The sequence below is a fragment of the Aptenodytes forsteri genome, unplaced genomic scaffold (assembly GCF_000699145.1).
Source record: "Aptenodytes forsteri isolate BGI_AS27 unplaced genomic scaffold, ASM69914v1 Scaffold53, whole genome shotgun sequence".
NCBI lineage: Eukaryota > Metazoa > Chordata > Aves > Sphenisciformes > Spheniscidae > Aptenodytes > Aptenodytes forsteri.
In genome coordinates, this window is record NW_008795909.1 from 2,025,545 (window position 1) to 2,050,457 (window position 24,913).

Sequence of the window (24,913 nt, forward strand, 5' to 3'; positions counted from 1 at the left end):
AAATCCACCCCCCAAAAAAACCAACAAAACATATAAATAACAGTTTTATTTTTAGCTATCTGTTTCTTTACTGATAACGCATTTGTTTTACCCATTAGAGTCCAAAAAGCCAAGGTGGCCATTTGCCAAAAGAGGAGTTGTGAGTATTTTACCATGTTTTTTTCCTTGCACTGACCTTGCCTTCTCCCATAACTAACCTGGGTAAAAAGAGTTTCTTTTCTTTACTGCCCTTGGGGAAAGGCAGCCAGCAGGTGAGCTGAACTCAGAGGTCTCAGCCCACCCTGGGACTGCTTGGACATTAATCTGCAATGATGGTAGGGTGGCTCCAGTGCAGTCACTAGTGCCACTGCACGTGATGCACATGAAAACACAGTCAGTGCCGCTGTTCCCCATCCCCATGGGTGGTGGGAAGAGAGGTGCCCTTGGCACCAGGAGGGCAGAATGGGGTGGGCAACGCGGGAGCTCTCATTCAAGGTGTTCAGTGGTGGCAGCAGGTCCAGTACAGCTCCCCGGTGTAAGAGAGCACAAGGTGGGTAAGTCAGTTGCATTGTTGCTTTGACCACACTGTATCCTGTACTTTCTGCATGCCAACCTAGACCTTAGTGCCTTAGGGCTCTGGAGTATCTGTCTAACTCCCACTCACATGGAAGGGATCTAGGCTTTACCTGTCAGAATAGCTTTTTAGATGCTTTCTTAGGCCTTTGCTGTCCTCGTGGGCACCCTCACGCTCTCCAGTAAAAGCATACACACCAACACACTTCAGTTAATTTCCTTATCTAACACATTTCCTTGTCTTTTCCAGCTAAGAAAATTTTCACTTACTATGGTATCTGAATTTCCTTTTTGAGTGTTGTTCATCATTCAAAAAGTGATTTGCAAGTGTCTTGATAACTTTGCACCCCTAAACATGTAATTGTGAACAGTCTCTTCCTAATATTTTTTGCATTTTATCTTCTAAATCTCAACTATCAAAGAAGAGTTTGTGCAAGTGAAACCAATGCAAGTACTCAGATTAGCATGTACAAGAGTTCCCACTTCATTTGATAGCATTTCTATAGCATTTGAAGGAGCATGGCCTAAAACTGAGAATTTATAAATTCAGCAAAATATTTGAAATTTGCAATAAAATGCATTTGATATTTAGCCAAAATTGATTTCTGAGACTATTAAATGCTATAAAATTTAATTTATGAAGATTCATTTGCTGGTGCATCAGTTAAGTGTGTGTATATATAATGGCATTATCATTTCTGCTCCATTTCAAGCTATCTTTCAAAACTAAGAGTTGAGCTTAAACTCTGAATTTCAAATATTATAATCAAACACATATTTCAAAATTGGCTTAAGTTCAGTGCCTAAAGTTCAGACAATAGAAATCCATGAAGTATGAGTATACAGTTCCAGAGAGCAGATAAAACTTAGGCAAACACCTTATAAGTCCATGCTAACAATGCTAAATTAGAGTTCATAAATATTGGTTAAACTTTTTACATGGCACTGTTGGCCTCAAAAACAAAGCCAAACCAAAAGCAATTGTTTTTATTTCATGATCCCTCACACAGACAGACAACTTCTGCTCTTTAAGCTTTCTAAAAGCTCATTTTATAGACACTACTCTGCAGCTGACCAAAGGAGTTTTTTCAATACGTAGCTCACAAAAAATTTTTAAAAATAAAAATAAACACACAAGATTTGTACACCTGTGGCAGGAGGATGATTTCAACTATGAGTTTGTTGTCTCCTACTTCTGACAGTGCTGAAGGAAGCAAAATATTTTATTTGTTCTGTCTGCTGAGGGTAGCCCGTTGTCTGTTGCCATACCAATGACTTGCCCTGCCAAATATTTCTGTGTTACATAAATAAGATCTTACACACCCACACTTAAGCCACCTACACACCCCATCCATAGGTAAAAATAAACCTACCATCACTGCCTCACCTCTGTGTAGGAGAGCCTGGAAATATGAGGAAATCGCTCAGTTAAGGGCAAGCTCCTTACAGATCCGAGCAAGGTTACTGAGCTGGGTAAACTTCTTATTGGTCTTTAAAACATTGTATGAATCCGGGGGGTTTTTTGTCATTCAACAGGGTAAAGACAAACAGAAGCAAGCATCTGATCTGGAAAACTGTCTTTCAACCGTTAAGATCATAGACTGCAGCACATATGATTTTTTCTGCTTTAAGGTATCAAAATACTCAGTATACTGTACCAAGGATACTTAAAGATAGAGATAAAACTTTGTGTTCTTTTCAAGTTACCATTTTTCACTACATTAATCTGGATATGAGACCTTTCTGCAAAATTAATGCATAAGCATAAGGTATATTTTTGTTGTTTGAAATGGAGGGGCGAGGGGGAAACTATGAGTGTCGCAGGTGGTTAGCAAGGGCCCTCACAACCACCTGGATTTTGCCAGGCTTCCAGACTGCCCTAGATCAAGGAGGTACCACCTTCAGAAAAAGGCATCAAGACAACCCTCTCAGCAGTGCCTGCAGATCTGGGGAAAGAAGTTATGGCATCACAGGGATGCCAAATGGGGCACGGTCACCCCCACTGCTGCCTTAGGTGTGCGTTCAGAGGCTGCCACGGAGAGGCCAGTGCCAACACCAAGGTTCAGCTGCAGAAATCCCATCCAAGCCTGTCTGCCAGATAAACAAGGCTCCTGGCCTCCAGGGCCCCCTAGCCATAGAAACACCAAGCTTGGGCTACCAGGGTGATATTCAGATAACCCACACCTGACACCATCCCGCCTCCAAAGCAAACCTTTTGCTGCTCACAGCAGGCTGTTATATGCAGTTCCCCATAGACTTGGTTGTTGAAGACTCTTGTCAATGCCTAACTTATATATGAACATCTGACTTTGGAGCAGGTCAGGAAGGTGATAGTGGCCACCTTAGGACTAAACAAAACAATATCCAAGTACCTATGAAGACCTAGTCTTTCGGTACCTTGATTTTACCATCTGGAAAATAGGAAGCTCTCATCCATCCCTGCTTTCCAGTAGCAGTATGACAAATTAAATTCCTTAGCATTGCAAGGTCCCTGCTTTCCAGTAGCAGTAGCAGCATGACAAATTAAATTCCTTAGCATTGCAAGCTGCCCACTATTTTTTGATACAGCATCCTACAAACATAGACTATCATACTGTGTTACTTTCAATTCAGTGTGTTTATATTATAAATATTCTGGAGGAAAATGTCAGGTTTTTTAATCTTTTTAAAGGAATCTTTAAGCTTTCAGAAGAAGAATCACTAATACTGGCAGCCAGGCTCTTTAAATGGGCAAATAGATCATAGATTCTTTTCATAAGGTCGGAAGCAGGTGATGCAACAGTCAGTGGTTTTCTTTCTTCTTCATTAAATAGAGTAAATCCTGGCATGAATTTATAAAGGCACAACAGACTGAGCAGAAAGATGTCAACTACCGGTTAGAAGTGAAAAAAGAAGCAGCAGTGTGGGAACTTTTCACAAGTGAATGCACTTACTTTCTGGATCATTTGCTGGTTCTCAAGATGGTAACTTCAGATTTCATTTCTCAAAAATAATGAAACATTATTTGCCCTGCTGTCAGCATGGCAGACATACAGCCACCTGTAACGTCTCATTGGGTGTCTATGGGGGAATGACTTAAGCGCTTGGTTTTTCTCCCGTCTTGCCTGCTCATCCTTTTTCCACAATTCCCTTTGGTTTTTATTTTCTTGATGGCATCTTTTCTTCTTGACATCACTTTCTGGTGCTTTGTAAACACCATCTGATTGCAGATCCTTCCAGTAATTTCGGCTGATATTCCATTATTCCTTTCACTAGCTCTGAACTGAAGCCACTCTCCAATTGACTCTACTGGATATTTCTCTACCACTAGTCTGTAATATTATACTCTTCATTTAACTTCCTATAGAGCTGTGGTTAGATTATCCTGACTAGAGCATGAAAACCTCAGAATTCAGCAGACCTGTAGTTCTAATATTACAAAAAAAAAAAAAAAACAAAAAACAACTCTCCCAAAAAAATCCAAATTGCTTCCATCCTGGTGAATTCTAAGAGCTTTGAAATATGGACAAGAATACTACACACTGTTACAAGAATAACTTCCTATAGAGCTGTGGTTAGATTATCCTGACTAGAGCATGAAAACCTCAGAATTCAGCAGACCTGTAGTTCTAATATTACAAGAAAACAAACAAACTAAAAAACAACTCTCCCAAAAAAATCCAAATTGCTTCCATCCTGGTGAATTCTAAGAGCTTTGAAATATGGACAAGAATACTACACACTGTTACAAGAATAGCTGCAGTATTTACATTCATCACACATCAAAAGTTAGTGTACCCATTTAAAAGGATGGAAGCTTCCCTAAATATCTTCCTATCATTTTTTCTTTTATTCTGCACAGACAATTTCTGTTTTCTTATTAGTCAAAGGAAAAAGATTAGTGAAACCTTTTCCATGTTGCTGAAAAGTTAGCCTAGGCAGTACAAGAAGTACTGCAAAGTAAAGGGAATAGAGGAGTGGGTTGAATTCCTCCTTGGTGGGGCAGAACAGGAAGGGAGACGAAAGGGAACAGGACCAGCTATAGGTCCAAGGCAGGATGGAAGCATCCTTCCTTCTAGACTCTTTCTTCTGAGAAGATAAATGTCACGGTTGCCGTGACCCATGAATGATAAACTTTTCAGTCCATGCCAGCTTCCCAAACTCTCCTGCCAAAGAAAGAACCCACTGAATTTGGGTAGACAGTTTTACAGATACCTGCTACTCTAAGTTCTTCCCAGTATAGAAATATTCCACTGATTTTAATGAATCTCCACAGGGAACTTTAAGACCACCGTAAATCCCCTTTAAGCTCTCAGGTCAACTGTTCACAACAACTGGAATTACACAAGGCTAAGCAAACACTCTCACTAGCTCTTCAGTCTTGGCAGCTGGGTGATGGGTTTTTTCATTAATGCTTTTCACACATATACAAAAAATTCTACCCGGTAATCTACATTTTTTAAGCCTTTTTCAGATTTAGGTTAGATTCAGCACAGCTCCAAGATCACCATCAGAGCTTAAATGATACAAGACCTTAAACAGCCAATAAATACACATGCAGTTTTCACTCAATACAGGTTAATAAAACAATCCAAAGAGATTAAAAACCTTCATGAGCCCTCTACTTATGCTGTTCCAACAATATTTTTTTTCCCATAGTAACTCTAAACAACTTATATAGCAGCAGATACATGAGGTAGGAAGGAAAGCATTTAGAAAGGTCATAGAAATCTGTAACTATGGCTCTGATGTTATTAATTCCTTCACATGGATCTGCAGGGGGCTCAGTTGCCCCTCTTCTGCCAGAGAGCACAGCAGGGACATAGCTGTCTCCGTAGCAGCCGCAGAGACACCCCAGAGACATCATTCATACCCTCCTCCTCGCACAAAGCCCAATATTTAGCCTTCAGGCAGGTCAGGAAAAGTTTCTCAAAGTGCCGTCTTCTGCCCTCCCCAAATCAAATGATCATTTCATGAGAATTACAATGCAAACATGTTCTTTTCGGGGGGGGAGAAAAAAGAGATGTATTGAATTGGCACAAATAGTAAATAACATGGATTTGTTTTGTTTTTAAAGATATTTATGAACACTCTCAAATACCTCCAGAGTAATGAATTTCTCTTGGATGTGGACTTGTGGAGACTTTTTGCAAACTTAGAGGAGTTAAACAAGGTGAGTAAAAAACTAAAAGTCTTACTGAGATCAGAAATCAACCAGCCCAATAAAAGGAGACAAGAAACCATCCATAAAGCTTCTATTCAGATTCAATGCTCACATTTGGAACTTGGTTCAAATAATTAGTCTTTCTTTCATTTCTATTTGGTATATCAGTGGGGGTCAAATTTCAGCAGTGCAAATTATTCTCATGTGCCTCCAGCAAAAGATAAACAGGCATTTGAACATGGAGGAGAGCTCATTTGGCAGTTATTTCTGAAGTAAACACGACTTTGAGACTAATTCTCATAAACAGCATCCTTTTAAAAGGATTTGTGAAGATAAACTCCGACTGCACAATCCTTACAGCAAATCAGTAAGAATGGCAAAATAACTGCAATAACAAGTTTCCTTTCACAAACAGATGGGCACAGAGACTTTGCTATCTATTATGCCACTCCTGTAGAACAAGTTAAAACAAAATTATGATCACCCCTCTCCAGCTGGGGTTTCCCTCGGTGTGGGTGGAAGGATATCTCCCACACAGACTGGATGCTCTGTGTTCATGTGCTACTTACCCTCCAGCTTCCAGGAGGAGGGAGACCATGAGGCTTGGCTGTGATGTGCTCCAGCTCTTTGCTGCTTGTGGCCAGTTGCTGGGAGACCATTTTCAGCTCCTGAAAGTTAAAGGAACCCATAAGCCCAAAATAGCTTTTACATAACTTTAGAAGCAAATCAGAAGGTTTTCTTAGCTTGAGAGCTCTTTTACAGTACACCTCACCCTTCATAGCAAAGTGAATTTTGGAAGGGGCTCTTCAGCTGCATAAGTTGAATGACTGCTCACAAGACCTAAACCAGCTGCTTACTTCAAGTTCTTTCCCTTATTGTAATTCCCCTGCCTTAACAGATAACATCTCCCTTTTTAGCCAAAACAAGAAAAGCAGGGAAGCTCTTCAGAGTAGGGACAATTAGCCAGAGCTCAAACACATGAGCAAGTCACCTCTGCTCAGTGACTGACCACACACCAGGTGAGCTGCTGTAAGTGAGCACCTGAGCAGGTTTGGAGATACAAGGAAAGAGATTTTTAGCTGATGTGTTTCACCTTGCGCTTGTTGTGGGCTAAGACCATATATGCAGCCAACTACTAGAGTTTAGTGGATGTGTGGCTGCCGATTCCTTTGTTCTTGTTCAAAGGGAGTGGACTATATTGCTGTGTGCCATTTAGTGACCACAAAAGCTTTGAGCTTGGCTGGAGCTTGGTTGTGTCTTGAGAGAATTATCTTTAATACATTTTCTATTTTGTTTTCTAATTTTGTTGTCCTTATTAATGAGGATGATAAATAATTATCTATTATGCATATTTGTATATAAAATAGTGATCAAATGTAGGAGAAAGTAGCTGCCAAATGAATGCCTTTTATGCTTTTTTTCCATGTGTTTTGCAGCATGCATTTCTTCTTGACAGCAGGCTGAATCCATGAAAAAATGCATGCTGTAAAAGGTGTAAAATGCACCCTTGTCAAAATGAAAGAAATGCACCATTCTATAAGCAACCCTGCCCCCATAAATACACGAAAAAAAGAAGTCTGTGCAGTTACAACAGCAGTTCATAGCAATATCACAGAGGATGGTGTTCCCTTCTGGCCTAAAATTTGGCCTAAAGCTGAGCCTGGTCATGAATTTGCGTGCAAAGTGTGTTCAGGAGGCAAGTGTGGGCTTAGGAGCAGGCTTTCACCCACTGACAGCGTGGGCACCCTTGAATCCAGTGCAAACATATAAAGTTAACTTATGGGGAATATGTGACTTTTTATAGTATTTTATAGACATTTCTGTCATCTCCAATATCATGAAACAAACTCAAACTATGAAAGACGGTATCTTCTTCAAGTGACCGTGAAGACTTCCTTAATTGTCACAGCTCTGTCATACACAATCAGTGTTTTCCAGTAGATGCCATTCATCCATTGTAATTTTTCATGTCAATTCATGTTAAATACAGCTGCCACTCTAAAATAAGTTTAAATGGAATAACTAATCTTGTTTCAAAGCTTTTGTCATATGGCATTAGCACGACGTAAGTGGGTATTTGTATAGATTTGTTTTAGCTTCTGACCAATTAAAGCACTCCAGGCGTAATTCTGAAGCTAATTCAGGCAATGTCAGGGAGATAAGTATAGGCACCCCGTTAGGCTTGGAGCCTTTGAAGAGACCAGGGATGGGAAATACGGTTGTTTTAAACTTAACTTCAGAAGATCACTGATACTAATTTCTCCTTTTTTTCCCCTTACTTAGATAAGTCTCAGTTTTCTGAAAACTTTTTTTGAAACTGTGAAGGAGCATGTCAGCAAGTCAGAATCTCCTACAGATTTCAGCTCCATACTCAGAAAGGTAACATAATTAGAAGTATTCTTGCTTAGTTTCAGCAGATCCTTGCAGCAGATCATTTATCATAGCATGCAGGTGCTTTAGGGCAATCAAGTCTGTCAAGGACATGCCATCTGTCACAGGCAGTTTGGTTTCAGCCCCAAGCATCTCCTGTCTGCCGGATGTTTTTCTTTTTATTCATTGGCATGTTTGAGGCGATCATGGAAAGGTGCTCTGTGTGTGGAACAAAGTGTGGAAAGATTTTCCTTTCCTGGGGAACAGTAGCCCAGACCTTGAGGAGACTTTGCCACTGGCAGAGGCGAGCTTCTCGCTCTGTGGAAGATGTTTCCCTGAGACCAGACCAGAGCCCCATCGCTGGATGTTCCCTGCCTCCTTCCACTCCATCGCATAGACCCTTCCTTTAGTCCATGGACCAGACCCACAAATGTATTTAAGTGCTTAATTAAGAGCTCAATGGGACTGAAATACCTCTTGCACTTTGCCCTGTGTTGGCTAAGCAAGAGAGAGGCACAGACACAGCTGTCCTGCCGCTGCCAAGCACTGCCCTGCAACACTTTCAGGCAGTCTGCATGGTAAACAAGGCAGTTGTCCAAACAGCAGTCTCCAGAGGCTCTGTTTCCTGCACAACTTCCCAGTGACCGAAAAGTTGGAAATATTAATACAGGCAGAAAATCAATTCATGGACCTGAACTTTCCCTAGCAGTAGAAGCCATTAGAAAACTTCTGGGAACATACTAAAACAGACCCTACCTCGGGGTTAGGATTTTAAAAAGGGAAAGGGAGGCTAGAGCTTGGCTTCTGACCCCCGTTACCTCTGACTCCAGGCGTTCTTATCGATAATGTTCATGTGAGACAGACAAAATCCCAGACAAAAATTAGTTTTATCATGGATGGCATTAAACATTTCCAAGAGCTAACACACTTGGATATAAAATGACATGCTATATGAGCCCACGTAAAGCTGTTGCATAGATAGTGGCTTTTATCTTCAGCTTCTACATGAATTTCACATCATTTATTTCTAATGAGAACAAAGTCTAAGAATGCTTCACACCTCTTCAGAGCTGTTAGAACTGTGCTCCCATGCATTGCTTGAGCACTGTTGTGGGTTTTTTACTACTTTACCACTTTTACTACTTTTTAACTTGCCCTTTACTTTTTTAACTCCCCCTTTCCCCCTTCCACTATTTTCCTAGGTATGAGGAAATCTCAGGTAAAATGCACATTACAAAACCAAAACTGTTGTTCCTCCCTTTGTCATGACATTTTTCTTTCTTGATAAGTTTCTAAGTCTTTTCTGCAGTTTTTCCAGGGTGACCTCTGCCAGACACACCAGATTTATTGCCTTAATTATACCTCCGCTGTCTTCTACTTGGAAAACCTGAGACAGAGGGAAGATTTCGGCATCTACCTGAAAGTAAAGTGATGGTTTGGTTGTTGTTGTCTTCAGCCTTCCTGCCTTATGACAGGATTTTAACAGCAGTCTAGGAAAGTTCATCGGAAGCAAAACTCTGTAGATAGCGTTTCACACAGATTTTTTGCACTGCAGAGGGTATCATAGATATGAAGTTACCCTTCTGAGCGTATGTTCCCCTGCACATGTGAAAGTGCACTAGGAAAGTTCATTGGAAGCAAAACTGTGTAGATAGCATTTCACACAGATTTTTTGAACTGCAGAGGGTATCATACATATGAAGTTACCCTTCTGGGCGTATGTTCCCCTGCACATGTGAAAGTGCAATTTAGAACAGGCAAGAGGAGGAAGCCAAAAGGAAACAACTGGCTGCATTTTTGCAGGCAGAAAATATGTACTGCCAGCCTCTATCATTCAGATGTTTTGCACATAATCCCTTGACTTGGTGACCTCCACCTTAACAAAGTGAGACAGTTACAGAAAAAAAGAAACAAAAATCAAGCCACATCATTGTAAAATCTTTCTCAAGTGTTTTACTTTGATACGTGTCCTGCATATCAGCTTGGTTTAGATGTTGGGTTGGAACACAGATGTGAAAGTCAATTTAGAACAGGCAAGAGGAGGAAGCCAAAAGGAAACAACTGGCTGCATTTTTGCAGGCAGAAAATATGTACTGCCAGCCTCTATCATTCAGATGTTTTGCACATAATCCCTTGACTTGGTGACCTCCACCTTAACAAAGTGAGACAGTTACAGAAAAAAAGAAACAAAAATCAAGCCACATCATTGTAAAATCTTTCTCAAGTGTTTTACTTTGATACGTGTCCTGCATATCAGCTTGGTTTAGATGTTGGGTTGGAACACAGTACGTAGGGTATTATGTGCTTTAGCAGATGACAGGGCTCACATTCGCTGAGTACAAAACAGCCCCCAGCCTCTACGCTATGCTACATCAGCAGTGACATACACAAACCTCAAAACTGGAGAAGCGTATGATGGCTTCCTTCTGCTTAAGGAAAGGGGTATATGAGACAAGCCAAAACAACGGGAGTAGAAATTCAGGAGCATGTCAGTGCTTTCATGTGTCTTGGGAGCCCGCGATGAGAGAGCAGGGTGGGTTTTGCTGAGCCCTGGCAAGAAAGCCGGGCTGCTCTCCTCGCTCACGGGTATTTGCTGACCCACATGCCCACAGGGAGGAAGCAACATCCTGGATAGAACAGCAAGCAACCCCTCTGCAATGGCAGTGTTTTAGCTCCTCTGACAGGTCTTGCTTAACCATAGGTAAAGCAAATGTAGAACTTGGTATCAAACCACTACCAGTAAGTGAGCATTTACTTCCCTCTAAGGCTGGAAAGAGCTATCAGTGATGTCTTTGTAAAGTTACAGCATTAGAGCAGGTTCTGTCTGCCAACACTGCATCTGCCTGAAGCAACAACTCCAGCCAGTGCAGCGGTGGGGCTCCCGGGCACAGGGTTCTGCTCTTTCTAACTTATCATTAGCAGACCAGTATGTCCTGTAAATACTTAAGATTGATCTTCAACATCACAGGCTTAGAATGAGAAACCTGAAGAAGTGGGCTTTTCTCACAGGCAGCCCAAAACTGGGAGGACACCTCTTTGTAGCAGCCAAACTCTGCAGCTTTTAGGGCCTGGGAGTTTCGCATCACTTGCTCCCTGACAAGGATTTCATACACTCACGCCTAGGAAACAGTTCCCCAGTGAGAAGCAGCAGGTGACCCTAAAGCATAAGGTGGCCCTCAAACGTAACTGAAGTTTTCCTCATGAAATTAAAATGGCAGATAAAGAACACCGGTTGATCTGCTAACATGGCCACAGCATCTGAAACGGGAAGCAGCAATGCAGAAAGTGAATTTGGAGGAGCGACACAATTCCCCCTCTAGAGAGCCTTTACACTGCCCGTGCTCTTACTGTGCGAGAAGTTCATCTTTAATTAGTCCCTGTCTCATTACAGTCAGCTGATGATGCTGACTAGGGAACAAGCTGTGGCCTAAGGCAGGTTTTCCTTGTCTTCAGCAGTGGTGTGAACAAAACGAACAGTGCAAGAGGCTGCATCTGTCCGAGCTGCTGGTCGCTCCTTTGCATCGACTGACACGCTATCCCCTCCTCCTTAACAACATCTGGAAGAGGAGCACTGGTGAAACAGAGAAAGACTTTATCTGGTCACTTAAAGAGAAGGTGGAAAAGTCCATACGTAAGTAGCTAAGGTTAAAAGTCAAGTGTGCAATTAACAATTAGCAAGTTATGTGGTCTTTTTGTGCATGTCCTTTGAGTATGAATGGGTCCAGTCTCCCTGCAGAGATGCAATTAGGATGTGCATGCCTTTCTACAATTCTGAGCCCTTCCTTATTCTGTATGAAATGATTGGTGCCACCCTTGTGCTGTCAAAGCCTCTCTGAGCAAGGTCACAGGACTCCCAAATCAGTGAGTCACTTGTATTTGCTCAGAACCGTCTGCAGTGACATGCAAACAATTAAGAGCAGATCACAAATTGGAACAAATCAAGAAAGATCTCAAACAAAGACGTCTTTGAGTTGGATTTATGTCTAGGGAGGATTTGTTGGGGCTAATCCTTAATAGGATAAAATTGCACTCACAAGGGGAATTTTATGGCAGTGACCTTTCACTAAGTGACAGGGTCCTACCATGTAAAGTAGCTGAAGAGCTATCTCAGCTACAGATTTTGTCTAGCTATTGTGGAAAAAGAAGGGGTTGGTCCAGGAATGTTTTTATTTTTTTCCCTGCATTTTTTTTTAAGTAAATAATTTATTAATTCTAAATAATTTATTAATTCAGTCTTGTTCGGGAAGCTATAAATGCATCTCTAAGTGTCTTATGGTCATATAGTACATCAGCAGATAGGTTTATTCCCCAAAGGCCTCATGCAGCCCCCGCTGAAATCAAAGACAAGACAGTGCATCAGCAAAACACTTATCCTGCCAGTCTTGGCAGGAGAGGTGCCAGGCAGCGCTCCGTCCTCACCAGCAGCACACCAGGGCCTTGAGCCACCCAGCATGGTGGCTCGCTCTCTGCTGCCATCCTTCTCCCCATCCTGGAGGCTGAAGGCTCAAACATCTCCTTGGGAGATGAGGCAGAGAGAGAGTTAATGTCTTCTAGAGATAAGTAAATATGGGGCTCCTCCTTCTTGGGTAAAAACTCCAATGACAGAATTACCACCTAAAAGAGAGACTCAGGTTCTTTCTCTTCTTGCCAAGTCTTATGAGGAGTCTAGCCTAATGGGACACAAGGAGCACACTTTTCAGCATGGAACAGGTCCCATAGGAAAATAAGATGGTTTTGTCACTAGTCTGGGGACTTCTGCTGGGAGGACAGCAGAAGGTATGGCCCCAAAAGACCATGGGATATCTGGGGAATATTACTGGCAAAGAAATAGGTCCTTCCAGAGTTTAGATACCTTTGGGTCAAGGAAACCAAAGATAGAGGGGTGACCCCTCTTTACTCACAGACACCTGACAAAGATCTGCCTTCATTTTTTGATCAGTGAATCAGTGACATAAGGAACAGTTGCAGTCCCAGCATTCCCCTTCTGTTGTATGAGTGTGTGTGTGTCTGAAACCGTTATTTGCAATATCACTCAACACAAAAACCTGGAATTTAAGTTGCAGGTCCATTAAAGTTTTCCTCATAATGGCCCTGAATCAGCAAAGACTTAGTCCCCATTTTTCACATTCTGAGGCACCCCCATCCCAGTTAAATACTTCAGTCATTTCTGGCACCACTTCCCCAAAAATTAATTCTCATTACTTTCAACAGTCTTTTGACCAGGCTGTATACAATGAAAATTATTTTTCTCTCACTACCCCAGACAGTTTAGAAAGGCAGGATTGTTTTTTAAAGAACTTTTTAATATTACAGTTTAATTGAGTTTTATATGATTCCCCCTGTTCCCCAGTCAGATTAGTAAATACAACCTTTTCATTTAGCAGTTAATTTAAGCATGTTTGAAGGCATGGTTTGAAATTCTGGCTCTGCTGACCTAAGAGGAGTTTAGGCATTTTTCACAATGAAGCCAGGATTTCACCTGGGGCTTCACATGTGGGGTGCTTTGGCTTCCACTGGAAGTATTCAGCATCTTCTAGAAAAAGGACTGGTTTTGCCAGCCTTGGCAGTAACTGATGTTTCACATATTTCAGGGGATCTGGAAGGTAAAGTCAAGTGGTTGGACAACTTTCAGAAGTTCAGGCAGCTGCAAGAGGTCATAATTTGGCCTCAGGTCTGGGATCGTGACAAGAGATTCTTTGTCCCAGAGGTAAGCGGTTCTTTAAAAGGCATTTTTCCTTGAGGAAGGTTTAGTTTCCTATCTATCTTTATAGCGTGGTCTAAGTTGGCTGATTGTCTGATTGTCTATATTTTAGTTACTGGGGATGGCTCTGCTCTGACAGGAGCAGCTGCAGCCTGAGCACTGCAAACACTGTAGCTGAACACGCAGGCTGTGCACAGTGCCTTGGATGGCAGCATGGGTTGCTCTCAGCTAGCATCCAAGAGAGTACGATCGTATGATCCAGGAGGACTCTCCAGTGTTTGCTTTTAGGGGGCAAAATGAAATGGGATAGATCTAAGTATTACTACCTGTTTATGAGGATACGAAGTAGAAATTATTTGCCTCTCTCACTCCTCAAGCTGAGCCAAAGAAATTTCTATTTACATTTAAATAGCATTACAAAAAATTACACAGCATACCTGGGAACACGCGCACCTTTCTGCTGCGGTTACTCCCTTACCCATACAGATAGACTTTAAGCAGCATTATGGTAACATTATCAAGTGGGTCTCACCTCAAGGATTATGTCTGTTCACGTACAGGGCTGCAAAAACCATTAAACTCACTCCAGAAAAGAAAAACCCAACTTAACATTTCAAAAGCGTAAACACATTTAAGCAATAGCACTGCTGAAGAAACTCAGACATGCTCAGTCATTAGCTGTGTGATGTATTTAGCCTGAGGTAAAAGCACACGTGTGCTCAGTTTGTTTAACTGCTGATTGCCTCCTAGTTCATCATCAGATATGCAAGATTCCCCATTTTCTCTCTCTCTCTCTCTTTTTTTTTGGGTCAAGTGTTTGAAGCAAAGCTTAAGAGAAAACAGCAGTGAAAACATTTTGTCTTCAGCAAACAGACTTCTCCTTCATGAAGGAAGGCTAACCATAGCAGGTAACATCCCTAAATGTCCTGGTATCAGGCGTTAGCTTAACAGAATCATATTTTGTTATGGCAGGTCCAGAATGAACCTCTGCAACAGTATTTGGGCAGGTGCGGGAAAGAAAAAGCAAGTGTACAGCTTGTCAGAGAGAGACCGAGAAACAGCCAAACTGCCAAAAGCATGAGTAATCTGCATGATTGTTTATTGTCACATCTGGATATTCAGTCTGCCAGGTGCTGAAGAAATCAGTTTGACTGGCCAATGCCTGCCTCTCAAAGAGAGCGTTTTACTGTCAGGTTCAAGAACGTGGCAATAGGAAAACGGGAAGTTTAGACTGTCCTATACAAGGTGCCCTACATGCCCGGGGACCGATGTCAACATACCTCACCTCTCTGGCACCATATCTGCTATGTGTTTCATTGAAAATTACTGGAAAGTCCAGAGGTTTTTCCTATTTTTATTTCATACTTCATCTCCAAGACTGTTGTTTTGATGGATACCTTGGAACAAGAAGGTGTTATCCTGCCGGGTGGCTTCCCTTTTATGAACAGAGCACTCATACAACATGCCATTAACTCCACAGGTAGCACAGTGGTCCCACACAAGCATGTTGATTTCTACAACACTGCTCGCAGCTGTTTATCACCCTGGCAGAGTGGAGACTCACATCTCCAGACACACAGGCACCGCTTTGTAGCAGGGCACAGGTTGCTTGCTGGGGAGCTACTGCAGAACCTCTACCTGCACAAGAGAGGAGAATTTCCTCCTTGCATGAGCAGGAAGCAGAGCCTGGGCAGTTTGGAAAAGACAATCATCTGAAAAGATGCTGGAAGCTGCGTGCCATGGTGGCTGCAGGGCTGTAGCAATGGTTTGACAGAAATGAGCACAGCCCATGTCTTACATTTCCTTCACCACCTCCTCAGGAGCAGAGGTGAAGAGAATAAGCACACAACACTTTCTGTCTCCCACCACCATTATTACTGTTATAAAGGGAGCAGCAAAAGGGACACAGTCCATTTTTCAGTGTTTTTGTTTTCCTTCCCATGTGAGGAGAATTATAGTAGCAGAGAAGAAGGCACAACATCAGGGACATGGAGAGCAGAAGAAAAGGTTGCTGCTGATGTTTAGGGGGGGTGGGCAGAGGAGAAAGCAAGCCACCGAGTCCTCTCCTGACAAAGCTTTCCTCTGCACTCATTGCTCTCTTGATGAGACGTGAGCTCCCAATGCAGGAGGTAAGGGTGGCCATCGGGTGGCCACATTTCTTTCTGCAATATGTAATTAGAAAATGGAGAAGGAAGTGTAAGCATAACTCTTACCCATCAAGACAGCCGGCTGCCTGCAATCTGCAATATAAAAGTGCCTGGCATTTGGCCACTTGTCTGAATGAAATATCTTTCAAGACAAAAATGAAATCACAAGTCAAATAAAATGCCTCACAACAGAAAGAAGCATATCCTGAAGTCACCACTCTGAACAGACTCACACAAATTTGGTGTTAAGGTGAACTGCGCTTGTTTGAATGAAACTGAGATCACTGAGACCACAGTTGCATGAGTTTTTTTTGTAATCCTGTAACTGAGAATAGGAGCAGCTGAGAGAAGTGGGTTTGTTCAGATGTAGGAAGAGAAGGCTCAGGGAAGACATTACTGTTGTCTTCAACTGCCTAATGGCTGGTTTAAGGCAGATGGAGCTAAAGCATCTTGGCATTGCACACAGAAAGGATGAACATAACTGCAAGTTGCAGCATGGGGTATTCCCCCATTAGATAGTTGGAAAAACTTGTTAACAATGAGGGTGGTCAAATATTGGTACAGGGGACCAGAGGGGTTGCAGAGTCTCCTTTCCCAGACATATTCGAAACTTGACTGAACAACCTGCTCTAGCTTGGCCTGCTTGGAGCAGTGGGTTGGACCAGAGACCTCCAGAGGTTCCTTCCAGCTGATGCCATTCAATGACTCTGTGAACACAGTATAAATCAAACAGAAAAGTTTGTCCACAGCAGTAGACAAAGTTTACAACAAATAATTCTTTCCTGTGTAACACCCACAAAAGCCTATTGCTGTACAAGAGATGCTGTGGAGAACCCTCTACGAAGTTTTTGACTTCATAGAAACTTACAGAAGGGTAGTTTTTATAAGATGTCTAATACACACTAACTTGCTTGTCTGTAGTCGTCTTGAATCTCCAGTGGCACGTAAGCAGGTCCTCATGGTAGTTTCTGTATTCTCCATGCAGCTGGCTGATCCATGACCTAGTTAGAATTTTAATTTTCAGTAGTTACTGAAGTCGCTTTGTGCAACATTAATGAGACAAGAAGTTTTCAAGCCAAACCTTTCAGAACCAAACACTCAAAAAAGTATTTTAGGATCCTGCAAGATTGCCTGGATAGCTCTGACCAACCCCATTTGCTGTGAAGAGTAGCTGGGCATTTCATGCCTACTTTTCACACCCAGAGATGCCCTATTGGTACAGAGTAGCCAGAGGACAGATTATAAAGGATAAAGCCTGCAGCAGAGAAAGGAGGCGATTCTGGAAGTGAAATAGGATGGCAAGTTGGGACCAAAAAGGGAAATTAAAGAAAGATTCATGGAAAGGGATAGGAGGAGCCATAAACAAGGAAGAGATCAAAGGTCCAAACTCTGCAAATCCAATAGACAGTCCAGGTTTCCTGCAAGAAGTTGCTTAAAAAATTACTCTTGCTTTTGTTAAATTGCTCCCTATTATTTATTATAATACCACCTGAATCTTCCACATGGCTTGGAGATCAACCTGAAAGACTTTGAAACATTCTCACAGACATTTGTTGTTATACCCCTCACATCCTCATGACCTCTAAGCTAGGGAGAAAAGATAAGCCAACACTATTTTGTGTAGTCTTTGAAAGGCTTTTGCAATGCTATCAATTAACATTTTGTCACTGCAAAAGCCTGTGAAGAGCGCAGCATACCAGTATTTAAAGGTACCAGGAAAAGGTGGCACTTCCCTATTCCTTTACCTCTGCCATTTTCAGAAGGTTCACTGTTTACCAGGTAAGATTTGCTAATTTATAGCATGCTGATTGTTGTATTTGTAGGTACTCCAGGTGATCCAGGTCACTTTTCCTGGCAGGCAAGTAGTTGTTTTTTCATAATGAGGTAGCTGCTACAAGGTACAAGTATTAGTAGCCAAAATCATCAAGAGACACATGATTTTTTAAGTGCTGCATTTGAGAGTGCAGACTAGGGGATGAGTAGTTGTTTACTATGTTGGAAACCATGCTTCTTTGTTAAAAGCATTTTGTAAGATGCAGTGACTCATAGATGTGCCTCATCTTAGAAGTAGCAATTCCTTAAAATAATCACACCACCAAACTGATTTTTTTTGTTTTCCTCCTCAGAAAGCACAAGACTTCTTGACGTCTACCTCTTCCTATTCGATGATTTCCTATTAATTACCAAAACTAAACGTAACAAAAAGGTAATAATGGATAGAGATATACATGGTTGCGGTTGTTACGTTTTTTTACCTTGGTAAATATTTTGAATGTACTTTGGAAGATTGATCTAACAACAAAAATAAAAGATGACTGATCGGCATGAAGGACGGGTGATACTTCCTTATGCTAATAGCAAACCATAACACTGATTCAAAACCCTGCTTCTAGGCTCAGTATGTTACAGGAACACTATGACAGACAGAATTTACATTACAAGACCTTAATATTTTCCTGGTGGTGTTCTGATGTGCTGGATTCCTAAAGCTCAGAAAAGTTTCGAGAATGTAGTAAGTTTTCTAATGCTCCCCTCATGACTCAGTCCAGCAACCTGAGAAATTTTTATCCCAGAGATATCAGAACTGTTGGAAAGTAGTAAAAAAAAAAAAAAAAAAAAGGGAAGAAAACAGGGAAATACTAAAATAGATGGAAGGTTGGCTTTATTCTCAGTTCCAACACAGCTTGTTGTATCTGTCCTCTCTTTGCCCTGATTTCCCTTGGTTTAAAATGGAGATATAATGACTCTTCTAAGAAAATTTTTATTGATGAAAGATGCTATAGAGAGAGTTCTATAGATGATAAATATCTGTATTTAGCCACCAAAAAAAAGGGACTGGATGACCTGAAATTCCTAAAGCTTCAGTGTAGGAGTGTATCTAGCTAATTAAGTTTATGAAGATGATTTAAATTAAGGCTAAGCGGACCTGTGCTAAATCTCAAGTAGTTTGTGTCTGATTTGAAGACTTCTTGGTTTCTTTTAAAGAAGCACCTGTTCTGCCTTTGTAGGAGATAGAGAAGGCACGCAGTGAGAGATGGTAGAACAGCAGCACCATCCCATAGCGGGGGGGGAATGAAGGGAGTAGGGATTCAAGAGGCCTGGTGCCCACAGGCAAGTCTCTTTGAGGGTTGCCCTACGTACGTGTGTTGATGAACCTTCTGTGAGGGGCTGCGACCCATCTGGAGCCCCAGCAATTGTGTGTTCCGCAAGTGTGCACGGGGAGACGGGGAAATGCACCTCCAAGGAATGGAGAAAAAGTCCTGCTATTAAAAGAAGGAGGGGCGGGGGGGAGGGGGAGACCTTTGAACACCTTTGACTGTTTTCTGCCTGTGGATTTGTATTGCATTTCTCTTGTGGTTTTTTAGTACAAAGTGTGACCTTGCAGGAGAACTCCAGGTACCAATGAGTTTTTCTGAGGTTCTTCAGGCAAATAAGCTGCCTGAGTACCTTTGATAAGAGAAAACACATAATTTAGGGCTGTTTAGTGCCTATACTTCATGAACAGATGGCAGACAACCAGCTAACCAACTTCATTTTCTATTCCCAGAAATACGGGGGCTCAGACACTGGCTTAATCCCTGTCTGTCCTTCCCTCACTCCTGAGCTGCAGTCCTTCATAAGAGAGGGTGGGTTTTGCACAGTCCTAGACCAGCCCATCCCACTAGACAGATTGATACTGAAAAACGTTGACCCCGTCCACGTTACAGGTACGTGCCCATGTGCATTTGAACCTCTTCATAAACACCACCTCAATGCATTGCGTACGCGGCAGTGTAAGGATAAGACACTGTTTGCCCACAAACCACCCCCAGATGCCTGGAGGGCAAACGCTGGTGCCTCAGCACTGTTTGGCTTCACAGCTCTGCTCTTACTGCGAGGCATGACCTGCTAACACAGACATCACACTCCGTGTCCCCCGCCTCTAACAGTGACTTTCACATACACACCAGCGACTGTCAGATATTATCCATTCACCCCAAAGGAGGTATCAAGACTCCAATGACTTCTTTCTCATGAACCAAGTATTTCCTTGCCGTAACCATCCTAATACGCTCTGTCAAACGCCGTGCCTCTTTCCCAAGTACATTTTCAATTCTGTAGTAGTTATGCAGCATGTTTTCAGTTGTGCCACTCCCCAACACCCCAGCACACTGCTCTCCTGGGTGTCCCCACACGTGTGCAGCAGCAATTCTCGAGGGGGCTGGAGAGGAGATTTACCTCCTGCTGCTGCTCCTACTCACCTCCCTACCAGCTATTGAAGGATGGAAATTACCCACCATACGTCAATGCTTCCTCGCTCACAGACATCCAAACACATCGCCAGGGGAAATTGCCCCAATAACACCTGCTGCTGTGTCCTTGGGTGAGGAGGGGAGGAGGACTGACCTGCACAGAGTGTGACCAGCCTTACCCTGCCAATACAACGTCCCTGGAGTCACCAAATCAGAGCTTGGGTGAGAGAGCAGGCATGAAAAATCAGGCCTCCCCTTGGTCTGAGATGCTCACGCAGGCTCTTGCACACCTCAGTCTAACACTGCCCAGATCCCAGGAGCCTCCTTTACCAAGGAGAAATAAGAGAAATGCAAATCTCTGGGCTCCAGGGCCTGTCAGGCATCCTAATCTTAAAGACTGGAAGGAAAAGCTCAGGGAGCTAGAGTGCTCTGTAGGAAATCAGTAGATATGGAAAATAAACATAGAGCCTGTAAAGTAACTTTGAAATATATTCACCCAGAGTAATTAGCATTCAGCATCAATGCTGATAGGAAATAAAGGTAGGCAATAAAAGGCAAATGACTAAAGATGAGATAAGGGGATGAACACAGAGAAGAATAACCTTTTTTTTAAACGTGCTCCAGGCACCGTCTGTCTGCCTAATGAGTCACCCTACCAACCCAGCAGAAATGAAGCAAATGCAGCCACCGCCTCTCGCCTGCAGGGTGGAGGGGAGGGCAGCCCCACATTCCTGCCTAAGCCCAGAATAGCTGCAAGGTCGACACCTTGAGGGTGCTGGAGAGGGCGGTGCAGCCACCCTCCGGTTTGCACATACAAGATTGGGCATAAAAGCCATTAATGGACATAGGAATAAGATTTTTGGATTTTTTTTCCAAGACAGCATTTCCTACATTCAGACATTTCCAACCAGGGTCCTTCTATCCCCATGATCCAGCTGCAACCAGCAGCACAGACAAAGTTACCTGCTGCATCCCAGCCCAGGCTCTGGCCACTGGTTATGGCCCTTCCCTGCACTCTGGACCTCATTGCCCGATTTCTCTCCCATATATTCCTGCCAGCTTCATTACAGCTGTAGTTATGGCAGTCTCCGTTACCTACCTGTAGTCTTGTAACACTTTGGAAGCCCCATCCTAATACAGGACCCCTTGGAGCAGGGTACGATAAAAATAGTGAGAAAAATTACTGCAGGGACCTTGCAGTTCAGATTTCCACTATTTTGTGTAAAATAACAAGCAAAACTTCCACTGCCAATGGAAAATGTCCCTTTGCAGGAAAAAAGAAAAAAAAAAAAAAGAAGAAAAGATTAAATATTGTCAGGAATGTGTGACCTTGGGGAATGCTGCCAATTTATTTGCAGTCTCAGGGAGACTTTTACTACTGGTGGCAGTAAAAGATTAATTAGCATGTTCTCAGAAAGGGTAGCATGTGACTTGTAGTGATCCACCATGTTAATCAAAAATGAAACTCTTATTTTTGATCTAACAAGTACTTTTGCATCCATTAGCTTGCTAAGGGTTGATTTCACTTTGGAAAGAAACATACCTCAATACAAGGACTAGAAAAAAAACATATATATTGCAATTTCATAGAAATACCCTTTCGGCAGCAGGCAGGAGGCTGATAATGATACAGGATAATTCTAGCCCAAAGCCTGCTACGTATCAGTGAAGGGATAAGAGAGATAATGGTGTGCCCATAACACTGGGAAGCTACCCTAAAAGCAGAACTATCTGCAAATGCCAGGACCTTATACAAGAGATGTAACTTTACATGTAAGTGTAATAGTAGGAACCCATCTCTGAAGATCGGAAGCAGCAACTTACTTTCTGATTAGGAAATGGCTTCCCTTTTAACATTCTGCTCTGGATTTAATTTTTGCAGTTACTTATTATTGCTCCACTATTAATGCTTTACACCAAGTTTGAAGGGGCCAGACCCACTGGTATGTCACTATATCAAAGACTGGTAATCTTTACAGCCACAGAATTTCTTTTAAAAAACATTACTGAGAGCCTGATGCCAAGCATTTCCCAGAAAATACATTTTTAGAACTGTAAAGTTGTATTTCTCATTGACCACAGACAGACAGAAGGCATGAGTTCTGAAACATACCCCCTCGGCTGCTACAAATTGCTGCTGCTAACTGATTTGCTGCAGTAATTTAACCAGTCTGTGCTCCACTTTCCTTTTCTATAAAACTAGGATTATAGGACACTATCTTCCAGAAACATTTTGAGGTCTGACTGTAGAACACTTGGAAATGCTTGGACAAGAAGCATTACACAGCAGCAAGATACTCTACATAGTACAAGGCTTCACAGCAAACTACATGAACTAGATAAGTTTATCAAAAAGATATGTCAACTGTAGGAGACTCAGAAAAATGCTGCCTTGTCTTGGCAGCTCAAGATCTGCGCTCTCCTCGGGCTGCATGGGTTCAGGAGCAGGGCTCCGCTTAGGGCCACCGCTCGCAGGGAGGCAATCCCGCACCTCGTTCACCATTGCTTCGTTTACAGCAACATCAACTCCAGCTAAAAAAAGCAATGCCACGTGAATCCAGTGCATTATAACACGTTACTGTGCCCTCCTCCCTGCCACAAACAGTCCACCCAAGCACACCTGCCATCTGCTGCAGGATTTTGGCTACCTGAAGATGTTTCCCCCTCCTCTTCCCCCAAGCTTGCTTCGTAGCAGACTTAAGCTACCCCTTCACTCCAGACATGCGACGTTGATGGTGATTTGTCCCCTTGAAGGGAAACCTGCCCCATAATGCCCAAAGTCATCTGCAGGACCCAGGAGATGCTGCTGTCATACCCAGAGCCACCGATTAACTTCTGCAGAAGTTTGGCAGGAACCAAAGGGCTGCTGGCAACATGCCCGGCCCTGCGAGACATTGCTGCCAGCAGCCGACCGGGGGCACCCCGGGCATCAGCGCCAGCTCATGCACATGCCCCAGGGAGAGCCCAAACCCACCATCAGCCCAAGTGCAGCCACTTCCCTACGTAGCAGCCGTCATATGGACCTGTTTGAAATAAAATAAAAATGGGGCCTTATCTTTAATTTTTGATATTTGTTTTTCTCTAACTTCAGGTATGATTTAGTCCACTTGGAATGGAAACTTCTCTTAATGATCCTCAGCTAGACTCAAAAGCACCTTAGCTGCACAATGATAAATTAATTAAAATAAAACAAATGCAAGCAGAATTAACTTTTTGAAATAACAAAGCTTCCCGCACAACAAAAAACTAACCCTATCAGGGTGCATTGCCCTATTAAGAATCAGAAAAGATGATTACACATATCATTTCTGCAATCGTAATCAGACAATGTGATATAAAATTGGACTGACAGCTGCACGAGGGAATTTATATCATTTCTCCATATTTTTTCCACAGTCTTCAGCCTGCGAAATGCTTTCCTAATACAGCACGAAAATAGGTATCGTCAGTGCATAGCAGTCTTCTTACTACAAGCTCAGACAGAGACTGCCAAGGTAAGTAGCACACCTTTTTTTTTCTTCTCTAATTACACAACTACGCTTTCCCTAAAGGAAGATCTCAGCCTAAAAGTGGCCATGCTGTGCTGAGAATCTATTACAGTTGTGACATTTGACCAAAACCAAACCAAACCAAAATAACACCCCAGTGTTCTGCAACACACATTTGTTACAGAATTTTTGCTGTTGAACACATACCAATTTTGTAACAGGGTTGATAGCAGGTCATATTCTTGTTGAAAAACATTATAATTTCCGATTGCTAAAAAAAAAAAAAGCCATTTCTTGTGTCACAGAAATGAAGACGGTCAGCCCCCCCCCGAGAAGTCAACCAAAACACCCCCCCCGCACCCAACTCATATGCAGTAGTACTCAGATCAGAAAACTGTATCATGCTCATCTATGCACGACATACATCTTGCAATTTCAGATTGAACAGATGGTATGATTAATTCCACTGTTATATAAATTTACCCCTCATTTTCACACCACATCACATTTCTAGTAACAGTGCTGTATATAACATCTGAAAGTGTGGTAGGCACTTCACAGAAGTATTTTTTTTCTCCTGTAAGTTGAATTTCATTCTCAGATACCTAATGCACAGAAATTTGACTACCACTAATACTAATTCTTAAAAGTAAATCGCAGTAGATAGACTTTTCAGGGAAAAGCAATGAGTGAATTCTTTCCATTTCCAAGTCACTGGTTGGTACTTGGAATAGGTGTCCACTATAGGTACCTACTCAAGAAGTCGTTACCTTCTCCTGTTATTGAAATATTACCTTTCCCTTCCAAAGCTGCCTTCACACCAGCTGGCTACCATCTTCTCAATGTCTCCCAAGTCCAGTTTACCAAAGGAGAAAATCCTGCAGTGAAAGGTTCTTTTCACTTAGATGTGGTGGCATTACTGCATTTTGTTGACTTTAGGCACTCTGAGCCCTAGGAAAGGCAGACTTTCCAACACCAGTTGGATAAAGTGAAATACCTTATTTCAGCTCCCAAGAAGCCCAATTTCATAGAATCATTAAGGTTGGAAAAGACCTCTAAGATCATCGAGTCCAACCGTCAACCCAACACCACCATGTCCACTAAACCATGTCCCTAAGTGCCTCATCTACTCGTCTTTTAAATACCTCAGGGTCACCACCAGGGATGGTGACTCAACCACTTCCCTGGGCAGCCTGTTTCAATGTTTCACCACTCCTTCAGTACAGAAATTTTTCCTCACGTCCAATCTAAACCTCCCCTGGTGCAACTTGAGGCCATTT

General features: G+C 42.4%; 1 protein-coding gene across 1 annotated transcript in view; it reads left to right on the forward strand.

The window, feature by feature from the left end:
* Positions 1-24,913, forward strand: part of LOC103903310 (pleckstrin homology domain-containing family G member 7) — a 36,578-nt gene that overhangs the window by 8,726 nt on the left and 2,939 nt on the right. Inside the window, exons 2-11 of the mRNA XM_019473416.1 lie at positions 3,366-3,515; positions 5,609-5,704; positions 7,979-8,074; positions 9,375-9,488; positions 11,522-11,696; positions 13,657-13,772; positions 14,581-14,674; positions 18,040-18,119; positions 19,461-19,620; positions 23,542-23,639. Of these exons, the coding sequence (XP_019328961.1) occupies positions 3,366-3,515; positions 5,609-5,704; positions 7,979-8,074; positions 9,375-9,488; positions 11,522-11,696; positions 13,657-13,772; positions 14,581-14,674; positions 18,040-18,119; positions 19,461-19,620; positions 23,542-23,639 (1,179 nt within the window). The remainder of the gene's footprint in view (positions 1-3,365; positions 3,516-5,608; positions 5,705-7,978; positions 8,075-9,374; positions 9,489-11,521; positions 11,697-13,656; positions 13,773-14,580; positions 14,675-18,039; positions 18,120-19,460; positions 19,621-23,541; positions 23,640-24,913) is intronic.